The following is a 27,513-nucleotide window of genomic DNA, read 5'->3' as shown; positions in this document are numbered from 1 at the left end:
ATAGTTTTGCTGGTGAAAAATGGGAACATTGCTTGTGGCTTTGGAATGGCTCAAAACAGTGACTGTGCATTACTTTAATGAGCAGCAGTCCGGTAAACAGGGATTTTTTTTATTTTTATTTTCGAAATTTGCTACTGAACTGCGCACATGAACACTGTGTAAGAAAAAACAGTGCAAACAGAACTCTTAAAAAAAAGATAAGTATGAGAACTATGTGCATCAGTGCATTTTGGGAGAAGTGCCATTTTTATTTACAAGTAATAGAACTAAAGAAAATTGACGCGATGTCCCCAAGAATGCACAGTAAGTCCCAAACAATCAGTGAGTCACACATAGTTTGCTTTGGACCTCAGTCCTGAGCTATTACCATTACAAACAGCAATTTCCATGGTTTCTAAGCTTAGCTGGAATCTATTCCTAACAACGCCTGGGCAAAATGACATGGTATATCATCAGGCAAATGCAGTTGGAGGTCTGGTATTTATGAGCTAGTTTAGAAATGTTGTTAAAAAACAGCAGACTCAATCAACTTAGCAAAGCATCCCAAGAGGACGGGCTGGACAGTGCTGGGAGCCCTTTGTCAGCTCCTTCCTTTATTTCTACATACAGGACATGGACAAATATAGAAGGGGAATAAATAACAGATCTGAGTGGCTATATGCGTGATAATAGGAAATTTGTCTAGGGCTGGCTCTAATTCTCTACCTGGGGATACTGGCACCAAGGTGCAGTTGCAGCTGACTGGCTCCTGAGAGTGATAGATCTCCCCCTCGCCAGGTCGAATTCTTACCTTCGCGTAGACAGAGTTTGCGAGTCTGGAAACAAAGAAATGAGGGGGAAGCCTCTTCTAAAAGTGTAATGATGTCACTGAATCAATACAAGTGGCCCCTACAGTCTCAGCCTGTTCTTTTAAGGGAATCCAATTATTATTGCGCTCATTCTTCTGCACAACGTTACTGTGAGATGAGTCATTATTATCCGCATTTTACAGATGAGGGGTGGAGGCTGAGAGAGTGAACTTTCTTGACCATCCATGATTTCCCGGAAAAGCAGAGATCTGTAGCCTAGGTTCAAATATGTCCAAACCTCCATCCACTAGATTATACTAAGCCACTGGGGTAGCAGTAGCTAAGGAACAGAGGTTGTTGGGGGTCTCCAGCGGTTTTCACACATCAACGTATCATGACAACATGAAGGCTTTTGAGGTCCATTTCAGGATATGGATTATTGATCCAAAACAGGTCAACTTATCTACGAGAAAGACAGCATGACAGATACCAAGTCGATGTGTGGAAAGGGTTTCTCAGATCAAACTCTGTAAATAAGAGTATATGAGTTGGATCCAGATTTAACCATACTTAGAGAAGACACGTTGGAAGCAATGGCGCTTAAGTTAGCACAACAGTCTTAAAGTCCCATTGATTTGAGAGGGTCTTCTCGAAGTGTGACTAAATCTGGATCCAAGCCAGCGATGATAATAAAAGATGATCTTTCAAGCTTCAGGGAGCAGTGGGGGGAAGGAGCACACAGCCAGAGCTTGTCATGCAGGGAAAGGTTAAAATAGTGGAAGCTAAGAACCAAAGCAAGAAAGCAGTAAGACTGAGATAGCCAGGAGCCAAGCTGCAGAGCTGTTGCACTAGCACTGACCTTACACTAGCCCACGATGCCTTGGAATTCATTTTTTTGCAGGTATTTCTGCCCCATTCTTCAACCCTAAAGGGATTTCAAGGGCAGCTAGCAATTAAAAACAAAAAAATGTTAACAAGCGTCACATGAAAACAAAAAAAAACCCACACCCATTAGAATACAAAAACAGTGGTAGGTATTATAGTCGTTCAAAACCCCAAACAAGACAACTGTCAGCACAATAGCAGCAGTGAGCGTAGAGTACATTTCCTTGGCCCCAACCCATCCTCTGATAGACTGTGGCTTCTCAATAAACCAAGCCCTGAATGGCTAGTCAGGCATGTCAGTGTCTCAATGAGATGTCACATGCTATTATTTACAAGACGTGTGTGCGTGTGCATATTTTCAGATGGATGGGATACGACTTATGGGGTAACAAAAGTGTATTATACTAGTGAAATTTTCAAAATTAAGCAAAAGGCTAGGCTAAAAAGGGAACAGTGCAATAAGAGGTTGAGGTGCTCTTCTGTTGGGGTGATGGACCTATTTGGATGGAATAAAATATAGGGTGCCTACGCCTTTAGTAGCTGTGTAGAGGAAACGGGTTTGATGGGTTGCAGTTGGTCATGTAGGGGATGAGAAAAGAGGCACTTACACAAATTCTTTCTTCTGCACAACTATGAAAGGTACAAGAGCCCTGTCCAACGTTGTATCTGGAACACCCGAAGCCAGAGATGGGGAACTTCTAGCCTGCGGATCCATCCAGCCTGCAAATATTTCAAACACAGTTTTCAGTGCATGTAGTCATGCGCGAGGGGTGTAATGTGCACACATGCAGATGCAAGGTATCAATGGCTCTCACCTGAACACTCCCCCACCACCACCTTGACCAGCCTTCCCAAACCTGGCACCCTGCAGATGTGTTGCACTGCAACTCCCATAATTCCCAGCTAGCTGCATGGCTGGGAAGTATAGGAGGTGCAGGCCAACACATCTGGAAGGCTCGCTTCCTCTGTGCCTAAGTAAAGGCTACAGTTCTGGTGGCGGCGGCTAGACCAGAGGAGGCTCAGTCCCTTTCCAGAGGCACACCCAGCCGTGGCTCCTCAACTCTCCGCTAGATTAGCAGTGATTATTCCAGCAGTCTGGGGAGGTGTTTGTTTGAGCAGCTGTTTCCTTCGATACAATATACAATGCTGAAGAGATCTAGATGCAGGATTAGGGTGAAAGGGAACAGGGCATGATGTAACTGTCTCTCTGGCCACACTCATGGAGCGTGCCTTTTATTCCTGACTTTATTCTTCCCCTTTTCCTCTTGCAGCATCTTGCATCAGGCTTGGGTCAGAAAAACAGAGCCATAAATGGCAACATGTTACACACTTCGGCACGGTAGCCAAGAGTTCTTTTCCAAGCTGTGCTTTCCAACTTCAGTGCCCTTTTCAACGCTGGGCGTTCCCTTCACACCCTTATTCTTCCTGGGGATCAAGAAATAGCACAGTTTCCTCCTCTGTCCTCCCTCTCTCTCTCTCTCTCTGCACTTGGCACTGCAGTTTGAGTTTGAAAATGTAACCACCACAACGGAGCATCTGGCAGGGCTGACTTGCTTCTTGTTTTCTTCCTCCAAGGAACACCTGGCAAGGTTAGCAGTTGTTGCTTGACGGAAGCCTGTTTTGGAGAGCAAGGCAATGAGGCCTGCAGGAAATAAGCAACGGCGATGCCGTGGTTCTCTCGAACCAGAAATGAAACTTAAAAATAGATTACAGTCCAATTTCAGAAAAGGGGGGGGGGCACGTTGACAGACAGGGCCGGTCCTACTGTTAGGCAGCAGATGCTGGGTGGTGTGGAGAGGGCAGCAGAAGCAGCCCCTACCTGTTCTCCTATGCTGGAGAGCACAGCTGTGTCTTCCAGGCAACCTGCCCTGAACACCCCAAGCCTGCTGCCCTCAGGTGAGATGAAGGGTACTACTGTCCTATCATGAGTGTTGAAGTTGGATTCAACTGTTGCTTTACTTGGCTTCTGTAGTGTGTGTGTGTGTGTGTGTGTGTGTGTGTGTGTGTGTGTCTTGTTCTTAGCCACAACACATCTTGGGCTGGCTCTGTTGACAGACACAGCAAATAAGCCAAGACAAGGTTTTCTGCCAACAATTTCACTCCCTGTCATGCGCCTACGAGTATAACTGTCAACATCTGAAAGTGTCCCAAAGAGGCAGACCCAGGCTTCTCCCTCCTATCCCAGAAATTCCCTTCCTTTGGGACATTAATGTTTCCCTCACCTAGAATCTCCAATCTCTGTCTGAAGCTAAAAGCAAAGCAAAAAGAAAAAAGAAAAGGGGGGGGGGGGAGAAAAGACCATCAGGCAACAGCATAACAACAACCGTAACAAAAAACAACAGCATTCTAAAATTTACACAATAATTGCATTAGTGTAGTGGCCCCTTCTCTGTGGAACTCCCTGCTCCTGGAGGTCAGGCAGGTGCCAAAACTAGGCTGCTTCCAGTGCCTCATGAAAACAACTCCCTTTCGAGAAGCCTTCCCCAACTGACTAGCCACTTTTCCCCCTGGTCCTTCATTTTAAATTGAACAATTTTAATTTGCTTTTTAAATCTTCTCCCTTTTTACTGTTTATACCTATGTTCACCGCTCTGAAATCTTTTTTAGATATTGAGCACTATATAGATATTGCAAATAAATAATATTTTAACATTCATATTTTAAATCAGTACTTGATATTTTATGCTGTATATGTAAATACTAATCTGAATAAAATTTATTTTAGCACCTGCAAAGCATAGCTTGCTCATAACTTAACTTGCAAAAGTGTAGAGCTCCTGCAAGGAACTGTGGTTCAATTTAGCAGCTGATCTCTTGCAAAGCTCATAGTAATTGTTAGTAGTATTGGTTCGGGATCCTCTGTAAATAAATAATCACTGTGGACAACTTTAGTTTAAACTGATTAGAAGAAAATCTAGGGGGAGATAGATGGATTGAAGTACATCATCCCTAAGAATGGTCATTGGCTGCTCAAAGAGGTCCAGTTGGCAGTCAGTAGCAGTATCTATGACTCACTGCAAAGTAGTCCCAGAAGGAAATCACAGACAGATGGAGCTGGGCTCAAACAACAGTGTTGCTAAGCATATTCAATAAGGAGAAGCCCTACAGTGGAGCTGCTGTTGTGCTGGCATCCATTTTTGGGACACTCCAGAATGAATGACATGCTTCTAAATTTAGAAATGTACGATTACAGTGGTCTGTGCACAGCATTCCAAGTTCTTATCTTAGCATCCCACCTAGCCCATTGCAGCAAATATGCAGATGACAAATCTTTGCCCATGAGAGAGAAACATGGCTATGTGGTGCCCAGTTCAGCTGGTTCAAACTTCTGTTTTACTCCTAGCTACTACTTACCAGCTTTGATACATGAATGTCTGTCTTACGAAGTCACAAAGATATCATGCTCAATATATTTTTCCTTAACAGACATGAATGACTTCATTTCCTTGATCTTGTTTTCGGGCTTTTCTACACAAGGCATTTATCAGGCACTCACCATTCCCTACTAACTGTTGTTTACCAGTTCTTCATAGGACATTGTGACCGTCGGTTTCACTTGTATGTCTAACCAGTGATGCTGCTGATTTATTACATTTCTATAACAGCCCATAGCCGAAGCTCTCTGGGCAGTTTACAAAAGATTAAAACATTAAAAACAATCTACAAAATATAAAACCATAAACCATAAAACAGATAGCATATACAAAGATAACATACATCTAAAAACAGCCATTTAGTTGTCAGCGAAACCTAAAACATGTCTGGGGTTGATTAAAAATCTCAGCACATGCTGCTAAATACCAGGGGAAAGAGAAAAATCTTGACCTGGTGCTGAAAAGATAACAATGTTGGTGCCAGGCTTTTTAGAGCAGGGAAAATGCAGTGTTTCATTGTGAAAGCAAAATTCTGCTTTTTCCACGTGTGTATTTACACTATTCCACTATACCACAGTGCCACCTAGAGGTTGTGTGGGGGGAAAGCAGGAAAGGAAATGCTCTTTTTGTAGTTCTCTGATCTCAATTCTGCACTGAAACCAAAGTAGACACAGCCAATTAACATCCTTGTGTAGAAAAGCTCTTTATCAGCCAAGTGTACCAATGAACAAAGCCCCTGGAGTTGTTCATCAAGGGCTGATTTAATCTCCCACATCCACAACCACCATCTTGTTGGATGCAGCACAATAGTAGAGCAGTAGCTTTGCATGCAGAAGGTCCCATGTTCAATCCCTGGCATCTCCAGGTATTTATTTATTTATTACTTTTAAATACCTGGGAGCAGTTTACAATAATGAAAACCAACCTCAGGCTAGCTGGGGAATGCTGGGGGTTGTAGAACTTTTTTTTGGTCTAAACATACATAGGATTGCACCCTAAATGTATACACTGAAGATGTGAGGTAGGCAGATCTGCCTGGGAAAGGCATTCCACAGATTGGGGTGGGGGACCACAAAGAAGGCTTTCCCCCCAATGGCCACCTTTTGCACCATTCAGGGTGATGGTGGCACCCAAAGAAAAACCTCCAAAGATGAGTTAGGGCTGGGAAAGTCTCTTGCCTGAGACCCAGGTTAGACTCTACCACTCAGTGCAGACAGTACTGAGCCAGACTAACCAACGGTTTGACATGCTTTAAGGCAGCTCCCTATGTCCTCCTTTCTCCATGCAATCTTTCTAGATCCCATTTGGGTTCATTGGTGCCTTTTCAAACCCAGCCATAGCTGGCAATGGATGACAGAAGCAGGATTTCGCAAGGCAGTGCTGCCTATGGGTTAAAGCAGGGGATGCTGCAGAGTGCCGCATTCTGACCGCATTTCGACTACTGGGCCTTTTTGATCTTGAAAGGGTCCCTTGATTTCACTGTCCCGGAGTGTGCAGACTCAGAAGGGAAGGTTACACACCAAGTGCAAAAGTCTGCAGGAAGTGTAGAGAGACAGAGAAAACCTCTGGGTGTGAAGCGCTGTTGTTTGGTGGAGATGCACTGAGAAAATGAGAGCGGTGCACATAGAGAAGACAAAATGATTGGACTTGGACCCAGTCCTAGCTGAACTTGGAAGTTCAGGCAGCTGCTGGGTTTGGAGGCCTCTTTATTAAGCCTCCAGTAAAGTGATCTTTGTCTGTTACAGCAGCTGCCCAAAATGCCTATGTATGCAGCAGACCTCCAGATGCTCCCAGATCTGTGAGTCATTTCTCCTTCGGGCGGGAAGGTTTCCGCTGCCCTCTTTCCTAAAGGGAAGCCTTCTTGCCTTCCATGTCAATGTCGCTCTCAAAGCCACAGTCAGCAGACACTGGGAGAGCGTGAGCCCAGGGGTGCCATGGCCTATGACCTGAAAAAGCCGCTGCTGCTGTTGCTCCTTTGCATGCTGCTTGCCAACTGGGTCGAGTCTTTTAAAAATTATTTTCCCCCTGACAGGCATTTCTGTCCTCTTGTTTTGCCCATCACCGAAACAGCTGTTCCATCTTACAGAAGAGCAACATGACTGGATAATTCAAAGGGAGCCTCTGTGTGGCATGAGATCTCACTGTAGAGCCGAGAGGGGTCAGACAGAATGAGGCAGCTGCCTCAGGTGGCAGATGAGGAGGGGTGGCAAAGTGTTGGAGGGCGGAGCTAGGTGTGCCACTTGCTCTGCCTTGCACCCTCTAAGTTAGCTGGCTGCCCTCAGATGTAGTGGAGGACGCTGTCCCCACTGCCCGCGTTGAAGAAAGAATCAATCTAAGAGGAATGTGCATGAAGAGGGGGTGCCATCTTGCCTTCGCCTCAGGCAGCAAAATGTCTTGGATCAGTCCTGGCCACAGCACACCTTGTTCGGGCTGGGCATGAGTGCCATATCTATCCCAGCCTGATGCCTTCCAGATGTTGAAATGAACAGGACTTAGGTCAGACTAGCATTGGATACAACCTACTGTCTGGAAATGCACTTACCTACAATTATTGGGGCATCTCTAGAACTGTGAAGCAATGGCCATGCTGGCTGGGGATGATGGGAGTTGTAGCTGATCACATCCGGAAGGCACCTGGTTGAGGAAGGCTTCCTTATGGGCTGGATGTGGGCCAGAGAGTGTCAACTGAACGATGGATGAAAGGGCGAGATACTGTAGCCAGAATACCAGCTCCCATGTATGGAGGCCATATTTCTTTGGGGCTGGTATAGCCCTTACTATGCAGGAGGACAAAGCCAAGCCTTCTTGTCTCTGGCATTCCTCCCAGAATGATGCATTAGGAAAAACTCAGCTTGCTGGGTCACATTTCCTCTCCTCCTCCAAATATGGGCTGGGAAAGAGATGAATGAAGAGGCAAAAGGAGCTTCCATTTTTGGAAGCGTGGACTCAAATAGATTGTGTGTATATGTGTGTGTAGGAGGTGGAAATGCAGGGTATGTGTCCGGCTGGAATGCAAGATCCGCCCCGAAAGGCTGATGATGAATAATACACATTCCCCACTGGTGACACCGCTCACCCAGATCTGGCCTCTGGGTAACACAGCAAATTCCTGGTTTCTACCCAATTGCTTTTTGAATTCCCAAGACCTTTCCTGCAGAGGGAGTACTCCTCTTTTATCTCCTCTCTCCGTCTCTCTCTCTCCATGTTCCTGATGTCTGTATTAGCTCCCTTTGTTTCTTCTCTCTCTTGACTCAGTCTCCTTAATTGAGGCTGGCAGCTTCCCCTGGCTCTTCCCCTATGCACGCACCGCCCTCTACAAATATAGCAAAAGGCAGCAGCTGTAAAGGCCTTGCCCCATTGAATCAAACATGGGAGATTAGACGAGCTGGGGAGGAGACAGGAGACGGGCCCGCACACCATCTGGAAGCTGACTGGCTCTTCCCCTCCTCTCCAGGGACGCAGAGGCACAGAGAAAGAATGTGTGCTACTTGCTGCCTTGTTGTTACGCATTCCAGCACCTAAGCACTAATGAAAAAGTAAGTGTGTTTGTGCATGCGCACCTATGTGTCTTTGACTGTGAGGGGGGTGGGAGAATAGTCATCCTCCCATAGAACTCCATTAACTAGGCTTCCCTGGGGAGAGAGAATGACTTTTCAACCCAAGTTTGTTGAGGAGATGTATCCTGTACATCAGGGGTGGGAAAGCTCAGACCTGGGGGCCATATTGGATCCTCCTGGGGTTTCTATCCGACCTTCAGGGTTCCCCAGATGGCCACATCTCTTTTCGCCAACCAGCAATTCCCAGTTTTTGTGCACTTTCCCCCCATTCTAAAAGGTTGAAATTAGGGCTGTGCAACACTTTGGCTTCAAATCCGAATTCTGAGCTGAAGCAGGCCAATTCGAATTGGATCAGTCCGGAACCGAAGCTGGGTGGCGCTGGGCTGATTCGGGCTGAATTTGGAACCCTTGCTGCCCCTCCCTGCTCTTTACTTTGACCCACCACGAGTGCCTGCAGCCATCCAGATCTCGTCAAGAGAGTCGGCATTTTAAAAATGTCGACTCCCATGAAGAGGCTGATATGGCTGTGGGTGCTGATGGGAGGTCCAGGTAAGGAGCAGGGGGCTTGTGTGGTGGTGGGGGCATGAGTAAGGGAGATGCTCGATGGGTGCCGAGCCACACAAGCCTCCTGCCCCCTACCTAGACAGCCATGAGTGCCACAGCCAATTGGGCCTCCTTCAGGGAGTCGTACAAGCCTCACGGTGGGTCCAGCTAAGGGGCAGAGGGCTTGCACAGCGGCTATTCATCTTGTCTTCTTTAAAGGGTTTTTTTTTCCCCTGGGAAGAAAAAAGATGGGGGGGAGCAGTGGGGAAAAACTGGAGACAATATCAATACAAATGGAAGACAATATCTGGAGCCCAGGAAAAATCCATGGCGACGGCAGGAAGAAAGCTTTCTCTTGAAGCACCCTTGGATTTGCAGCAGAGCGACTAGTCTGTGCTTGCAGTTTTCCAGTAGACTGCGATGAGCTGTTGCTCACCATCAAAAGCCCAGGATGGGGGAAGCAATGTTGTTGTTGTTATTATTTGTATCCCACCTTTTGCCCAATAATGTTAGCCCTGCTTAGAGCAGACTCATTGAAATGAATGTGACTTATGTTACAGTAACATTAGATATGAGAGGCGGTTCTATATTGGGGGCAAGTGGGGTAGTGACGCTCTACCTCCCCCCCCCATGCACTTGTGGCACACATACACACACACACACATGACCAGGGTACATGTGCAGCTGCTGAGCGCCACACATGATCTTCTCTTGCCTTCCTCTGGCACTCTTGTATTGAAATCTGGCCTGTCCTCTGCCCTACCAGCCCCAGTGGGCACTAGCTGCCACTGGCTACATCCCGCTGTCTGGAAGTGCTCAGCCTACAATTCTTGGGTCATCTCTAGAATATTGGGTCATCTCCAGCTGTACCAAGGAGGAGGAGTTTATGGAGAATTCCTTCCTTTTCTCAGCTCAGAATGAATGGGATGGGATCAGATGTTTACGTTTCTCCTTCAGTTGCCTCACTGAGTTAAGAAATGGTGGTGCCCTCATGTGTGTGTTTTGCTTAGCTCAACAGCCATAAAATCATTTAGGGTGCAATCCGCTTCATACTTAGAGAGGAAAAAAGTTCTACAGCTCCCAGTATAGTTTTCTGTATAAACGTGCATAGAACCGCACTCTTAGAAACTCTTCAATTTTTGAACTAGATTTCAGATTGGGAGAGAAGGAATACCGAGATACCACCCTCTGGGTCGGACTACAACTCCTAGCTGACATACCACGTTGGGAAAGCCTGATCTATGTATTAGAAGGAGTACTTCATTGCCCCCACCCCCAATTTGTCATAGGAACGTAGGAAGGTGATTTATACTTAGCCAGACTAGCTCAGTACTGTCAGCCAGCCTTTCTCAACCTGGTGCCCTCCAGAAGTGTTGGGCATGGCCATTGGTCATGCTGGCTGGGGATGATGGGAAATATATTCTAATGCATCCAACACACCAAATTGGGGAAGGATGATTGATCCTGATGGGCAGAGTCTCACCAGGGTTTCAGCTAGGAGTCTTTCCATCCAGCTCTGCTTGGAGATTCCAGAGATTGAACCGGGGACCTTCTGTATGCAAAACAGCTGCTCAGCCACTAAGCTGCCCTAAGCAGGCCTTTCCATCACAGCCAAGCAAGTTCCTTATTTATTTTGCTGATTGCATAAATAGTGAATGTCAACTATGACACCAAGGGGATCCAAATGCAGTGGAAATTAAAAATGATGGATGGTGCTCCTGACTGGCGATGGATTTCCAGGTGTTTCCCCCTAAGATCCATTGGAGTACTGAGGCTTGAACCTGCATCCTTTATGCAAAGTATGTACACCACCACTCATAGGGTGACTGGATGGCCTCCTTTACAGAGGACAGTCCTGTATTGGAACGGCTGTCAGAAGGCAGTTCTCTCTTTGAAGGCATCCCTTATTGTCTGAAGAGTTGCACAGTCGAAGTCTGGTTTAAAAAAGAAAGTACCCTACAATGAGAGAGTGGCAGCAGACTTGAGCAGGTACACAGAGCCCCTGACCACAGTCTGTTCCACTACAGAGAAATGTGTTGCATTCCCATTTAAAATATTATTATTTCCCGATTTGCATTTATACATAGCAATTAGCATGTGCAAAGGGTATGCAGATCTGTGTCCTTTTTTTTTCTTTTTTTGGGCAGCACGTAAGTAGCTACCCTACTACTGAGGTATGTATGGCCCTAGTGTGAATAAAATAGGATCCTGAAAACCATGACATTTTCCCACGGTTGTTTGGGTAGTTTCTCTTGCTATAGTTTACATTCATCTTCAGTAACCCAAGGATCTTTATCTCTGCATACTATATTATGCCAGTGGTGAAAGTGAACATAGACAGGTAATTGATGGTTACTAGTACTGATGGCTATATGCTACCCCCAGTATCAGAGGCAGTATGCTTCTGTATGCCAGGTGCCGGGGAACCCAAGCAGAATGGCACTCATGTCCTGCTTGTGGGCTTCCCATTGGGGCAGCTGGTTGACCACAATGTCAATGGAATGGTGGGCTAGATGGACCGTTGGTCTGATCCAGCAGGGCTCACCTTCTGTTCTTAAAGTGTGGAGTACTAGCATGAGATGTGGAGGTATAATCTTTTAAATATCTTTTAAAAAAAACCAAAACAAAACAGGAGTATTTTTGTGGAATATTGTCAAGAGAGGGTTCTTAATTTTTTAAAAGTGACATGCAGGGCTCAGGCCTTTATGGAAGCCCCTGCTCTTTCATTTGATAAAGTAAAGGAAAATGCTGCATTTGCGTAGCAGTGAGGGAAATCACTCTGTACATGCTCAGAGATGCTTTACTGGACATACGATGTATATAATTTTGGTTTAAAGACTTTGGCATGGCTGAAGATGGATGGGGCAGGTAAAAAAAAGTACAATTAAAACAGGAGGGACCAAACTTTCCTGGCAAATGCCATTTTTCTATTTACCCAGGTGGTGCATGCATATATAAAATCACTGCTTTTCCTTTTAAAATACAAAGAAGCTGCCACCAGGAAAGGATTAGGCTCTCCTCTTCTCTTAGGATATTTAAATGTGCATTCCATGAATGTGTATATACTGTACATGGCAGGAATGGGACATGAGTCATTTTCATTTAAAAACAAAGCAAAATACATTTAGTTTCCATGTGTAAAAATATGGAACTAAAAAAATTAAACACACACACACTGAGATTTATCTCTTATAAAAATCTTATGCCTGACCCTTGCTGTTGTCTTGCTTTGAGAAATAGTAGTTGTGCCCTGAGGGTATGTTTAAATTAGATTCTATAGATTAATAAGCCTTTAAATTGTATCTCTGCACTCCTGTTGCTTACAAGAGCAGTGGAGAGGAAAGTTTAAGTGAATTCCGGGTTTATTTAATAATGTGAAATGCTTTTCTATGCGATCCAACTAAAATTCTATCTCTGAGCTATTATGACTGTAATTCCCTTGTGATTTCTCATATGGCTCAGTTTGTTTTGCAGGGAGGTATCACCGCCAGTAGCTTTGCAACAATGTTGATGTTTAATTCCTCTGTTCCAGGAGGAAGATCAAGAATCGGAAAATGAGAAACTAGTGGTGAAGGAACCTGAAATGGAAGATGGTAAGTTCTGGGATGGATAATGTCTAGAGGGGAAGATATCAGAGAGGAAAGCCTTCACAATTGATGCAAAGAAGAACATCATTTAGATTGGAGACCATCACTTCTGAATATTGGAAGACTGGAAGAGGAATGGGGCCATTCTTATTTACTTTATTGTATCTGAAATTCTTAACCATTAGTGGGCCTGTTCAGAAGACACCTATAACAAACCCTCATTGATTTTGGCAAGTTGGAGCCAGCATGGAAGGTTGCCCATAACGGCCCCTCCTCAGGCCATTATAGCCAACCTTGAGAACACAAGGCCCTACCAGAATATCTGATAAAGTCTGTATCACATGGCTGGTGTATGAAACCAGAGCCAGGATTCAGGACATAGATTCACCAAGAGACAAAGTTTGGAGCCAAGTCTCAGTCTCTTCTACACAGTGTAGCAGCAGGCTTCTGAGCAGAGAATCTCTTTCTCTGTGTGTATCTGTTCATTTTATGATCATTTCTGAACTCTCTGTATGTGAGAGTAGGGGGCAGCCTGCAAGCATGGCAGCCAACTTCAATCCTTGCAGACCTTCAATGGACAGTAGCATTAGCCAGAAGGTAGGAAAGGTTTTCAGTTTTCTATGTACGAATGGAATGCAGCACTAGGCTCTGTCAATTTTTAGGGTTCTGGCTCTAAATTATTTTTTAAGTGAAATTAAATCACTTAATCTTAAGTGATTAAGATTGAGGAGAGACATGATAGCACTCTTCAAATACTTAAAAGGTTGTCACACAGAGGAGGGCCAGGATCTCTTCTCGATCCTCCCAGAGTGCAGGACACGGAACAACGGGCTCAAGTTAAAGGAAGCCAGACTCCAGCTGGACATCAGGAAAAACTTCCTGACTGTTAGAGCAGTACGACAATGGAATCAGTTACCTAGGGAGGTTGTGGGCTCTCCCACACTAGAGGCCTTCAAGAGGCAGCTGGAAAAGCATCTGTCAGGAATGCTTCAAGATGGATTCCTGCATTGAGCAGGGGGTTGGACTCGATGCCTTGTAGGCCCCTTCCAACTCTGCTATTCTATGATTCTATGAGGATGGAAGGGCGGTTTTATCCTGCATGGAGAAAAATATACCACATTTTCCCTGCCCCAGAAAAACATACCACATTTTCCCTGCCCCAGAAAAACATGAAAATGGAGGAGGAAGGGCTCTGCAGGACAAGGACGATGTCACGTGAGGGTCGCGGGGCAAGATGGTAAATAAGGCAGGACGAAAGTGCAATAAAATGCTGGTGTGATGGAGCTCTAAAGCAGTAGTGTAGTTCCAGCCTTAGAGTCTAAGAGATCTCTGAAACATTGGCAGATCTCTGCAAATGTGGATCTCCCCACCTCCCTTTTTTGTATTGCTCAAGGAGATTGTGTAGCACATCGCAAGGACATCATTCCAGAAAACTAACATGTGAGTGGCAGACGTAAAGCAGCTATCCTCAGTGTCCATTGGTGAAAACAAACAAAACCCCTGAATGTCAAGGAAGTAATGAAGGATGTCACTGGATGTCACACCTGAGGATGGCTTGTTGGTTGGTGACATCAGCCCTTCCGATGCAATGTCAGGGGCTGGGAAAGCATTCTGGTGTTTACAATTGGAACATGGCAAATTCTGCACTTTTCCTCCTGGCCTCTTCCCTGACCCAGCAGCAAATGTGAAAGTCCAGGGAGCTTTCATTTTACATTTCCAGTTCTTGCCTACTAGCAGAGGTGGCAGAAATGCAGAGGGGGAGAGAGGGTAGAATATGCAGCAGCCTAAGTGTGCCTTGCCCTGCCTGGCAGAGCTCTGATTTCTTATGTGTGTCAGCTGGAGAGTCTGAGCCCAGATACAGGACAATCCTAAGTGCCGATGAAGGGCTAGGGCAAGGCTGTCACTTTCTATAAATACAGCCTCTGGTGAAGCAGGCCTGGGTGCTGCCGCATCCCTCCTGGGGTGGGGTGGGGGGAAAGCAGAGGATTAGCTGCCTGCCCCCAAGCAGCTGAGACTCAAAGCAGGCTACTTCCTCCTCCTCCTGATTATTGAGCTGTTAATTCTTTCCACTTGCAGGGGAAGAACAAAGGGACGGAGGGCAAGGCTGTCACTGGAATTGGTCACTGAAACCTTGCAGGTCTCCCCACACGCTGCATGGGGGTGGGGGAGGTTTAATAGGAGAGCCAGGGGAAGGGATGTCAAAATGAGCTAGGCTAATCCTAAACTGTACAAAGGATACAAAATTGGGCATTTGCTAAGCCTGGAGCCTAATAGCCAGGTTGCATATTAATGCACTTGCCAGCAATTCTAAAGGCTGTACAATGTCTAGGACCTAGAGATTAGAAATACGGAATTTGCTAGCCCCAACATCTCCAATAGCAGAATATCTCTGATCTGCAGACAGATTGAAGATACGGAACATGCTTCCCTAGAACTAGCAAGGGAAACATTTCCTTTATTTCCTTCTCTTAGGAGAGATTGGAGATAAGAGAAGGGTTCCTCTTGTTAGCTCTAATGGTGGCAAGAGAAACTCTTGAGTGCAGTCACCACAGCTCCGCAGGCCACACTGAGAGTGTCCAAGGGCTGCACACAACCTACAGGCCCACAGGTTGTGCACCCCTGGTCTAGGTCCTGGTTCTCACTCTTGGGGACAGGATGGTAGCAAGAACCCCCTTCTCTCCAAGATCCTAAAACAAGCCTTTCACAGTGATCGCTTCCAGATCAAGAGTAGACAACAACTTAGGGCCACTGTGGTATCTTAGGGCCATACTGTCATCTGCAGTGCTGTAATATTTTACATAATATTTGGGCAATACTTGGCCACTGCTTAAGGGAGAAAGTCCTACTTGGAGAGGACAACTGAGAGGTCACTGGATGCTGTGGATTTTTGCAGGCAGAGGTCTCCTTGTGGCAGCAGCAAGTTCCACTGCTATCGCTCAAAGTTGGTGGCCCCCAAAATGGAGTGTGTTGGGGGTGTCATAGGAAGCCATGGATCTGCAGGATCCTAAGCTACCTTGTTCCCTGGAGGCCCTAAACTATACCAGAGCTGGCATAGTTAGTTTTCTCCCATTGTGGTCAATGTGAAGGGGGGGAAGGGAAGGAGAATGGGGGGATATAGGCAAGGAAATCCCCCCCCCCCCCCCCGTACACCGTCTGCTCTGGTTGCAGCAAACCAGCAGGGCTTTGGATTCAGCTTAGATCTGCCATGGAATCCCCTCACCCCACCCCATTAGGCTTGCTCTGCCCATCACTTTTCTGTGATCTATGGATTCTTATTAGAAATGAACACAAAAGGTACACTAAACACATAAAACTGCATCCAAAAAGTCTTTGAGGTTATTGTCTTGGAGGTTTTAGGTTCTTATTAGAGTCCAAAGAATTCCAGTTTCCATTTTGTTTTAAACTGAGTGTCATGGTTGCAGAGAAAATGTAGCCTAAAATATTAAAGAAACTGAACCAAAGAGATAAGAAAAATGACATGATGCATAGGTTTCCAACGTCCGTGATTCCTAAGTATTTGCAGCAACTTTAAAAGCCAGCCTGAATGTTCCTTGCCATGTCTGGAGGGCATCTCTAGAGAGGCTTATATAGAGCTGTGTTTAAGTGAATAGTCAATTAGCTGATTAAAATAAAATGATTAATTGACTAATTTGGAAAGAAAACACAACGTAAAGCAAGACAGATGTACCTTAAAGCCTTTCTGGGCAATTCGAATGAACGCCAAATGTTATGCAACGATCAAACCCCAATGGCTTGAATTCCGGTGACCCCATTTTGAACTGGTCCCAGAACCTGGGCCTTCAATAGTGGTGTGATTTGTAATACTGAGCAGGTGATTCTGCCATTAAAACTTCACTTCTGCTGATTTCTGTCATTGAAACAATAGAAAAAGTCAGGTTCTGTTGGTTTTCTTGTTGCTGTTGTTGTTGTTGTTGCTGCTGCTGTTTTCAGTTGGCAAACCTATTCCCAATATCCTGACCCTATTTAATTGAGTGGCACCGTGTGTGGATTATTTTCAAAAGTTTTACATCACCTTATGGGGAGGAAAACAAACCATTTCAACTAGTTTACCAAAAGGTGTCCTAGTACTTCTTACAACTTGCCTTGTACTAGAAGTAAATGAAGCAAGTTCAATTCATTATAGCTTTCCACCTTTCTCTGTGAAGTTTAGTATGATTGGCATGGAGGCTAATTCTATTTTGTCCTAACCAGGGCTGGTGCCAGACTATTTTGCGCCCTAGGCAGGCGTGCCGTACTGAAGCTGCCCCCCAACCCCCACCCCTGCTCCTGGCTTTGAAGCCAGGACCGGGCGCTGGCTTCGAAGCCAGGACGCTGGGGTTGGGGACGGCCGGGGCGGCAGCTTCGGAACAGCGCACCCGGAAGCGGCTTCCGTCCGCGCCATTCAGCACCCTCCTTTGCTTGATGCTCTAGGCCGCCGCCTGAACTGCCTCTATGACAGCGCCGGCCCTGGTCCTGACAACAGGGCAGCCCTAGCATTAGGTAGAGTGAGGTAGCCATTTCAGGTGGCAAGAACCTGGGAAGCGGCAGCAAGGTGTTGTGGGACACAGCTGAGCGTCAAGCAGCCTGCCCTGTGCCCCCTAAGCTAACCTGCTGCCTGCAGATGCTGTTGAAGAAACAGTCCAGTCAGCTTTTGTACATGGAACAGGAGAGGGCGCCATCTTGTTCTTTGCCTCAGGCAGCAAAATATCTTGGGCCTGCACTGCCTGACAACAGCCCTTTGAGGTACATTAGATAGGGTCCAAGGCTACTCAGAAAGCTTTGTGGCTGGCTACCAGGTTTCTTCATTCCAAGTCCAACGCTCGATCCACCAGACTTCAGTGCCTAATATACACCCCTGGTGCTAGTTAGAAAGATCTAAAGCTAGAAAACCTCTTCCTGACCAATACACCTCTGCCCATTCCTAGACTTCCCTTCTCATTTTATAAACTTTCATGCCTTTCATGCAGAAAGAGGGAGCTGCCCTTTCTTGCCCCACTTCCCTGCTGCCCCTTGAGACCCCATTTCACAGCTACAGGCCTATCGATTCTGGAGGATAAATGCTTTTAATGCTTATAAACAATCTTTAAACCGCATACTTCATGTCCGCAAGGCAAGGCAAGGGGGGGTATTACCCCTGTTTTACAGAGACAAAGGAACATCATGTACAACATTTGCTACAGCTCACATACTGTAGCTAGTCAATTTCCCAGGGAATAAAAGGCAGAGCTGCCCCATTTTTTCATTGGCCCTGCTGTTGAACTTTTAAAATGGGCAGAGACTAAATAAGTGAATCCTTTCACTGTCATTTCTCTTCCTGCAAGGAAAACTCCTACTTCTTAAAGCCACAGGAGAATGGGCTAGTTTAAAAACGCATGAAGCTGCCTGATCCTGGGTCGGACAATTCGTCCATCTAGCTCAGTATCATCTACTGTGACTGGCAGAAGTTCTCCAGTGACTCAGGCACCTAATCCTTTTTAAAAAAAGGATCTATCTGATCTTTAAAATAAAATAAACTGGAGATGCCAGGGATTGAACCTTGGATCTGATGGGATTATTTAGTAATGCTGCCTCTTGTTAGAAAGGCAGTTAGAAGAGAGAGAAAACAAAAAGCAAAATACAATGAGCATTTACCAGTCCCACAGACACACAGGTTCTCTTAGGATAACAAAAGAAGACCACTGGATTAGGCCTGTGGGCTGGAGGTTTTAATCTAACAGGAGTCCTGATCCCCACCAAAAGGTGGCAACTCTAGGCAAATAGCCGCAGACTGGGAGGGTAAAGCTTTTTAACAGCAAGGCAGTAGCAAGAGACTAGTAGCCAAGCAGGGTTTTGGCAGGAGTAGAGAGCCGTTCCTTCTTAGTAAGGTGCAGACTAGTGGTGTTAAGATGACCAGATGCAAAGATTAATTGTAGTACATAAGGGAGAGGTGGTTGTTGGTTTCCAGCGGATGCAGTCTGGCTTGCAAGGGTGAGAAAAGCACAACTATTTGCACAATGATGAAAGGTAGTTGAATCTCAGTCCTCCTCTGTATCTGGTATTGCTGGGTGATAGGCATCATGAATATGTACTGCTAAGTGGAAATGAGAAAGCCAGTCTCTATGGCCTAATCTACACCAAGCAGAATATTGCACTATGAAAGTGGTATATAAAAGGCAGGAGCCACACTACTGCTTTATAGAGGTATTGAAGTGCACTGACAACTGTTGGGGCCCCTTGACACCATTTACGGCTTTCATACTGCTTTCATAGTGCTATATCCAGAGAGCCAGTGTGGTGTAGTGGCTAAGGTGTTGGACCGGGAGTTGGGAGATCTGGGTTCTAGTCCCCAGTCAGCCATGGAAACCCACTGGGTGACTTTGGGCCAGTCACAAACTCTCATCCCAACCTACCTCACAGGGTTGTTGTTGTGAGGATAGCATGGAGAAGAAGAGGAGGATTATGTATGCTGCCTTGTGTTCCTTGGAGGAAAAAAAGGCAGGATATAAATGTAATAATAATAATAATAATAATAATAATAATAATAATAATAATAATAATAATAATAATATCATCCTGGTTGGTGTGGCTCCTGCCTTTTATATACCACTTTCATACTGTTTTCATAGTGCAATATCCTGCTTGGTGTAGATTAGGCCTAATTCTCCATCTAGCATTTATTACTGGACCTCAGCATTAAAGGAAAAGGTTGGAAAGCACTATCCTAAAAGATGGGTGAAGTGATTCCTGATGTAGCAGAGAGTGTTTGAAGGCTTGATTAAGTTTAGGTCATACAAAAACTTTGCTGGACTCTGGCGTTGCTGCTATATCAGCTGCTATATCCTCCCCTCTCTTCCCCACAGAAAAGCATTATATAATCCAGGCATATTAATAGGACGAGTGAGGCCTCTAGCAGCCACGTGGAGCTTGAATGGTTAGCTAGCAACTTTTGTACTTCAGTAATGCATTTTGTTCCACTTCAAGCCTGAAGCATCCAGGCTTCTTAAGCAACTATCTGTTCAAAATAGATGCCTCTCTCCCTGCACCCCCACCTTTGTCAGAGAAAGACTGTTATTACAGTATGAGTCCTCTCTACTTCTTCTGCTTCTTTTTATACCTGGCTCTATTAGGCAGAATGAGGCAGCTGCCTTAGGCAGCAGATGCTGGGAGGTGGCAGCAAAAGTATTGGAGCAGAGAGCTGTGTGCCCTGTGACACCTAAGTTTGTGTGCTGCCTTCAGGTGCCATGGAGGATGGTGTCCCGTAGTCAGTGATGAAGAAATATTCAATTGCCAGTCAGCTTTTGTACAGGGAATGGGAGGGGGTGGTCCCATCTTGTTCTTCAACTTAGGTAGCAAAATGTCTTGGGCCAGCCACGTTTGTGTGATGCGTATTAGAATCCAAACCTTTGTGTCACCTAGTTTCATACTGCTCTGTCTGTGTAACAAACTGAAGTCAGAAAAAAAACTTTGCCACAGCTGAGACTGCCCACCAAAGCACTCTTCTTAACTTTCCTTGAAAATGTGACATTACTACCACACAAGGTTCTCTAGTAAACTTTCAGATTTGTAGGATTAAAAGTCCAAGTAAGGCTGCAAGTCTTCAAGGGGACTAAGTCCCATTGAACTAATTGGGTCTACTTCTGAGCAAACATACATAGGATTGACTTGCAAAGAGCTTAGGGTGGAGATGAGTTTTATTTGAACTAAAGCCCTCTTGAAAAGGTCACTGCTTGGAAGAAAATTGACTTTTGAGGCAGAGTGTCATGGCATCTTGCAGGCTCTTAATGGAGTGGGTGAGGACAAGGGAGAGTTTAGGTGAATGCCCTTTTAAATGCTATTTCTTTTCCAGATGTTTTGCTTTAAAGTAGGTCACTCCACTCCTCTTACATATTTTACAGCAAGCCTAGAACTTGGAAAGGGTTTCCTGCACTTTGCTGGAAGCAGGGAAGACCTAAATAATTGTGGGGATTCTCTTTACAACATAGCTCCAATGGACAGGTAGACCAAAGACTTTATTTGCCATATATAGAATCCTTTATACCTATGGATAATTTCAACTGTGTGCTAATGGAGGTGAGAGGGAGAAAGAGAGAACTCTTAAGAGGTGTGTCTGTCACTTTAGTTGGGGGCGTGTGTGCTCACATAGGAATTAAAAACTAGGGGAGAGAGAAACAGGATGTTAAGTCACAAGCACTTGGACAGGCAACTGTGTACTTTGTTCAAAAACTTATAATACTGTTTGAAGCAACTAAAGCTACTTCAGTATAGACTGATCACTCTGAAAGTTGTTTCTTTTCTTTGAAAGCTACGTGACATGGTGGTGATGGGGAGTGGGGGTAGATGGGAATTCACTATTTTGGAAGAGCTAGTGTCCTCCCACATATATTACCTGAATACCAGAGTGTCAGGATTCCTCCCCAGCCCAAATCTGGGCAACTAGACCCAGCTACGCCCGATCTGGTTTCATCATATCCTCTAACTACAGAAACTAATGGAAGAGGTTTGTCACTTGATTGGTCAGGTTGGCACTTAAATGGACAGGAAGCTTGAAAGGAGTGGAAAAGAAAGGAAGAAGGAAGAAATTCCTTTAGAGCATGTAGGGGGAATGTGTAGGCCTCGAGATGTTGTTGAACTTCAACTCGCATCATCCTTTACCACTGGCTATGCTGGCTACGGTTGATGGGAGTTACAGTCCAACAACATCTGGAGGGCCACATGTTCCCCACACTGGCTAGAGTATAGCAACTTCCCCTCCCCAGATCTCCAATCTATTCTAGTGCTGAACCAAGTACATGGGAGGGTATATGTGGGATAGAAGAATTCAAAGTGCCCTCAAAGGGTGACCCCCTCTTTGGTGTCACCCCCTTTGAGGCTGACCAGCTGCCTGCATCAGACCTAGGGCACAGTTTGGAAGTTGCTGCATTTCAGAGTGGAATTGTAAAGCAGCCAGTGCAAATCATATGATGGTCACTGAACTAACCAAACATGGAAAATCAATAAATCCTTTCTCCTCACTTTCCTTTCCTTGATTCAGAGGGATGGGTCAAATGGACTGAATTTCTTTACCAGTATAAATCAGTGGTGTTACTAATGATTTAAATCAGTGTATGTTTGAATTGGTTTCATAAACGTTTATTGAGAAACTCCAAGATCAGTGACCCATTAAAAAAAACCCTTCAAGCTCTCTTGGTAGAGTATGATAATTAAATGAGCTAAATTTCCATTGACTTCCAGTCAATCAGACTTGTGTGCCTGCTGTGGTCAGGGAACCACGTTGGTTTTTCCGGGATGGGAAACAAGATTTTACAAAGCTGAATTTTTTGAGGCTCCCAAGGCAAGGCTCTGGTGTGTTTGTTTTGGTTGTGGTTGCTGGCTGTAGTGAAAGCATTTGGCAGGTGGGAAGAGAGTGAATTTGTGTGGTGCTACTTTTCAGTATTTTTGCTCGAATTCTAGAAAGTAAGCTTTTGTATCTGGCCTTTTAAGCTCTTGATTTATTTAGGATGTTTTGCCCTGGATATGTAGTTGGAATCGAAGTGATCCATGTCAACAATTTCGGATTAAAAAGAAAGGGATGTTGGATTAGAAGACTGGATATCCTCCAGAAGAGTGTTGTGGTTGTTTTAGAGCTCTTTCTAGCTTTCATTTGGCCCAAGTTAGAGGTTTATATATAGTGTGAAGGATAAAATCATTTGAAAAACAGTTTCATTATTTTTGGCTTTCTGTCTGTAGTCTGGCTGTTAGGGGGACAACCGATCAAAGCTAGACAGAATTCGATTTCCCTCTCCTAAGCAACACTAAACACAATTATACTAAATCAAACAAGAAGGTGTTGTTTTTAAAGTAGCATAGGACAACAAGAAGATGTGGAAAACATATCACACCCTCTTTCAGTTTAAAAGAGGCTGCTGGACTAGAGATGAAGAATAACTTCTTGGCTTTACTAATCCAAAGAAGACTAGATGCTGCTACTGCAGGCTGCAGTACCTGCCTTGCACCTAAAGATGATTTTGATTTTACCCAGGCTCAAAACTCATCATTTGCTCATTCTTATGGGCTGTTCTAGTTCTTCGTCCCAGAAAATGAATGTTGGTTGTGTCAGTAGAACCTAGCTTCCTTGTGCCCCAGTTCATTTCCACACCACAGAATGAAACTGAACAAGTCATTAGCCTGGTCTTTGGACATGCCTATTTAACTCACATGAGCAGGCTAGTTAGTTTCATGGGTGAGAAATTAATTCATTTAATCCAGCAATTGGGCATTGCCATTATTGAATTGGTAACTATGTCTTTTGAGAATGCAAAATGGAGAGGCTGATGTATGGCAGAAATATAGATGGGTTTCTGCATAGGTTGGTCACACGTGAACTTTTAGAGGAAGCTGGTTTTCTCTTGGGTGGTCTGAACTGAGAATAAAACCAAGTGGAGAACCTAGATATAGGTGGAATGAGGGCAAAGCTGGGGTAAAAGCACTGAGCACCACCACTTTTGGGAGAGGGGCCCAGTCACCCATAATTCCCATTTAATTCATTTCCTAACTGGTTAATGAATCAATTAGCTGGTTAAAGCATTTTTTTTAATTCTTGGTCTTCTACCTGACACTGTCAGAATTAAGCTGGGTAGCTCAGTCTGGGGCCCTTCCCTTTGGTAGTCAGGCTCTAATACAACTCTAAACTATTGTGGACAAGAACACCTAGGTTGTTGCTAGGTGATGACCAAGTGCTTCCTTCCCATCTAGTTCCTACCTACCTGGCCCAAAGACAAACAGTGCTTAGAGCCTTCATGAAAGTAATAGGCAATTCCAAGGAAAGATGTATTGGCGATTATGTGCAAAGTGCTGTTTGATGGTTCTGTACTCTTCCAAATGAGATGCAAATTGCTGACAGTATGTCATTATGTTGCTGCTGGTATGACATTAGCATATACAAATTAGCTGCAGTCCTCTGGCTCATAATGAGTTGTAGCTCACAATGGGTGTGGGTGGGTGTGAGGAACCCTGCTTGGCCTGCATTATAATCCTACCATTGACATTGTGCTTACAAATAAAGGCTGCAGTCTAAGAATAGACATTTCATTTCCCTACTTACTCTCCTCACACTAAAAACAACTTGTGTCCCTCTGGAGTTTTGAGCAATGCACTAGCATTGCGCCATACTTCATTTGGTGCAGAGTTTATCTAAGCACAACCTTTATATGTGTGTGCTTAAAAAAAAACCTGACAGGCACAGGTGCAGCCTCTTGCTTTTGGCGCCTTTAATTGGCCTCCGGTCCTATTGTTTACTGGGCCTCTTGTCAGAAGATGGGCCGGTGGAGTGATTTTAAACATAAACAAATTGCTCTAGCGAGATCTGCTTTGAACAGATGAACCTCTGGCTCCAAGTCTGTTAGCTGTTGTGCTTTAATTAGGGCAGCGATGTGGTCTACACAGGACTCAAGAAAGAAAACGTAATTAATCGTGCAACTGCCGACACTGGCCCTGGTTGTAATGTAAAGAAAGGCACCAAATCCAATGTGCAGCTTAGGAGTTCTGTTCTTATCAGCAAGCAAGAAAGAAAACCTAGTCCTACCCTGATTTCCATCAATTTCTAGCTAGCGAGTAGCCTTTGGACAATGTTAGGATACTATCGTCACCTGCAAGCTTTGTGTTTTCCTGTCTAAGTGTTCTTGTTTGTCTGTCATCCTCAGTTCCTGCACTTCAGTGGCTGCCAATTAGTTTCCAGGCAAAGTATAAAGTGTTGGTTATTGCCTTTAAAGCCCTTCATGGTTTGGGTCCAGGTTACCTGAGGGATCACCTTCTCCCATACTATCTGCCCCACACACTCAGGTCCTCTGGGAAGAATTTACTTCAGTCAGCCAAAACTTCGCTGACAACCATTACCCAGAGGAACTTCTCTTCTGCGGCTCCCAGACTGTGGAATGGCCTGCCGGAGGAGATTCGGCAACTTAGCAGTCATTCTGAATTTAAAAAAGTTATAAAGACAGATCTCTTCTAGCAGGCCTGCCCAGTCAAATTTTAAGATGTCTGGCTGTTATTTTAATAATTTATTAGTTTTATATGTTTTTAATCAGCTTTATGTATTTTATAGTATTTTTGTATTCAGTGTTGTTCCCCGCCTCAATCCAGAGGGAGAGGTGGGTAATAAATAAATAAATAAATAAATTATTATTATTATTATTATTATTATTATTATTATTATTATTATTATTATTAGCTTGGGGGTGGATTAGGGAAGTTCTGACTATTTCACTTTCTGTCTTTTGTAGCAGATGAACAGTTCTCCTTTAAATATAGTCCTGGGAAACTGAGGGGAAACCAGTATAAAACCATGATGACCAAAGAAGAACTTGAAGAGGAACAAAGGTAGGTTGGGTTCCTTTACGTTCAGCACAGCATCTGATGCTTGCAAACCAGCTTCTCTTGGTTTTGACTAGCAACCAGGAATTACTTGGCTGGTGTATTCTATCTTTTCTGAAAAGTACAAGGAGTTCGGGTGTGTTTGCACCAGCTACTATCCTGGGGATTAAAGAGTGACTAACTTCTGTGTGGTATTGCCCATCATGAGGGACAGTGCCCACTTCCTTGGAAATGGATCTGTTGGTGGCAATGGCTCCAGCCTCCCATTTCAAATAGATATCTTGAGTCAGCCCAAATAGGAAACACCCAGCATTTCTCAGAATAATAAGACTGACCATTTCTTGGTCAGGATGTGGACTTCTGGTTCAGTAAACCCTCTGCATGGTCAAGGTTTCAAGAATGCCCCTGGGAATGATGATACACCATAACGTAAGACTGTTCTCACTGCACTCTTTTCAATGAGGAATACAGCCAATCTGGAGCTGTTCATTGCAGCCAATGCCAGCTCTAGGGTTTTGAGGGCTTTTGGGCAAGACACACTCAAGTCTACCCTCTCACTGGCAGTGTCACCAGCTGCTATTGCTCTTCATTCTCTTCCTTATCATTGCTCTCACTTGCTAGTGAGCAAGTAGGCAGTGGCATCTACTGCTTTTCCATATTACTACCACCACTGTCTGGGCCAGAGAGAGAAACAGGTAAACAGTGGGGAAGAAGAGGAGCAATTCGAGGGGACTCTGGTCAGTGAGACCCTGCTGGGGTGTGAGCCCTGGATAGGTGCCCAACCATGCCTACCTTTGAGACCAGCCCTGATTGCCCCTTCCTCCTCCTTGGAGCAACGGAAAACCTTTTTTCCAGTAAAAGAGCAGTGGCAACCCTCTGCTGCATCACATCTTTGGTAAGCTGCCGCTTCTCCTGAAAAATATGAGAATTTCTCCCAGTCCCCAAAGATCTGAAAAACCTTCAGAGGCCATTCTGCCACTCCCTAAAACATCAAATAGTTTGTCTTAGCACTAACAAAATGATATAACCATGTCCACCTGACTCTGTAAGATGTGCTATACAAGCCTAAGCATAGTTACTCAGAAGTAAGTCCCAGTGATTACAGCAGAGCTTCTTGTCTCAGAAATGTGTGTTGGAATATAGCTGTTGTCATGATTCCAAGCCCTCCCACCGAGGCAAGACAATAAAGATGTCTGCTTTATTCAACAAATAAACATCTCTTCACACTTGAAAGAAGTGTGAATGCTAGGAACCATCCTCTAAGCCTAATTTGGCTAACAAAGCTAGACAGTTGCCTTCAACTAAAACAAGTCTGTTACCTACAATCCAACAGGCCCTTTAGCTCAGGGAGGGTCTTTCAAAAAGAGCCTCTTGTGAGCAGCTACCCTAAGAGACTACCTCCTACTTCCTCTCAACTCCACCCACTTGACCTTGTGGCAGACTTTGGGATCTGTCAACCCCAATGCTCCCTCTCCCTCAGATAGAGGCTGAGTTCTCAGGAATCAGGGGAAATGGTCTCTAAGTTGTCTGTGTTCTTCACAATAAGCTTGTGGGAAGATTCATCCTTGACTCCTGAAGAAACTTGGAGAATCTCTGTCCCCACTTCATGTGTTGGTTGGTAATTTCCTGGTTCTTCTTCTGATTGACACACACACACACCCTGAAATGCCTTCCCCTACACTAGGGAAAACCGGCCTGATCCTGACACCTGCATAGGAATAACTTTATGGGTTCAGCTGGAAGGTGGTTTCATTTTATGTTCTAGGGACATCACCCTACTTCAGGGGTGCATAACCCATCAACTATGTGAGGCCCTCTATGACCCCCTACTTGCAATTTTTTTTGTAAGTTTTCATTTAAAGAAAATAATTAGAAAAATAGCAAAATATGGTCAAGTGGCTTCCTTCTCTTGCTTGATTATTTCCTCTTCTATTGTTGCTTCACAGTGTGGTCAATAAAATTTGCTTTGCCTTTTCCTCTTTTTTTTCTGTGAAGTCTGTTCAGTCTGAGCTATGTAGAAATGTGCTTATTAATGGAGACCTTAAGTCAGATTCATCTCTGGCCTGACTAGATATGGGTCACATGCTTGCAAACATAAATATTTAATAAATAATAATACAGTTGCGCTTTTAACCTTTGTTCCAATAATAACAAGAACTGTACACTCTGATTCAAAAGAGCAAAAATGTTTACTGCTGCTTCTGTTGGAGCCTAGCCCAGAATTCTGTTGGAGTTTTCCAAAAATCATATGGTTCTGAAGAGAATGTCATGATGGGGGAAGGAAGCCAGATTTAGAAACGAATCATACATTCCTATCAATGTTAGCTGGTTAAACAGCCAAAATCTTCTCTGATTTCTACAGGCAAAATTGTCACTGGAAAATCTAACAGAACAATCTGGAACACATTTCTCAGAAAATTGTTGGAATTAGGGTTATTTGACCCACTGAATT

General features: G+C 44.6%; 1 protein-coding gene across 3 annotated transcripts in view; it reads left to right on the top strand.

The window, feature by feature from the left end:
• MXRA7 (matrix remodeling associated 7) overlaps nucleotides 1-27,513 on the top strand; it is a 70,777-nt gene that overhangs the window by 24,801 nt on the left and 18,463 nt on the right. For all 3 annotated transcript variants that reach the window (XM_063120354.1, XM_063120356.1, XM_063120355.1), the window contains exons 2-3: nucleotides 12,680-12,740; nucleotides 24,971-25,067. In XM_063120354.1, coding sequence (XP_062976424.1) covers nucleotides 12,680-12,740; nucleotides 24,971-25,067 — 158 coding nt within the window. The remainder of the gene's footprint in view (nucleotides 1-12,679; nucleotides 12,741-24,970; nucleotides 25,068-27,513) is intronic.

The sequence above is a fragment of the Elgaria multicarinata genome, chromosome 3, assembly GCF_023053635.1.
Source record: "Elgaria multicarinata webbii isolate HBS135686 ecotype San Diego chromosome 3, rElgMul1.1.pri, whole genome shotgun sequence".
Classification (NCBI taxonomy): domain Eukaryota; kingdom Metazoa; phylum Chordata; class Lepidosauria; order Squamata; family Anguidae; genus Elgaria; species Elgaria multicarinata.
Note: the sequence above shows the minus strand (reverse complement) of the source record. Positions and strands in the feature narration are given on the sequence as shown.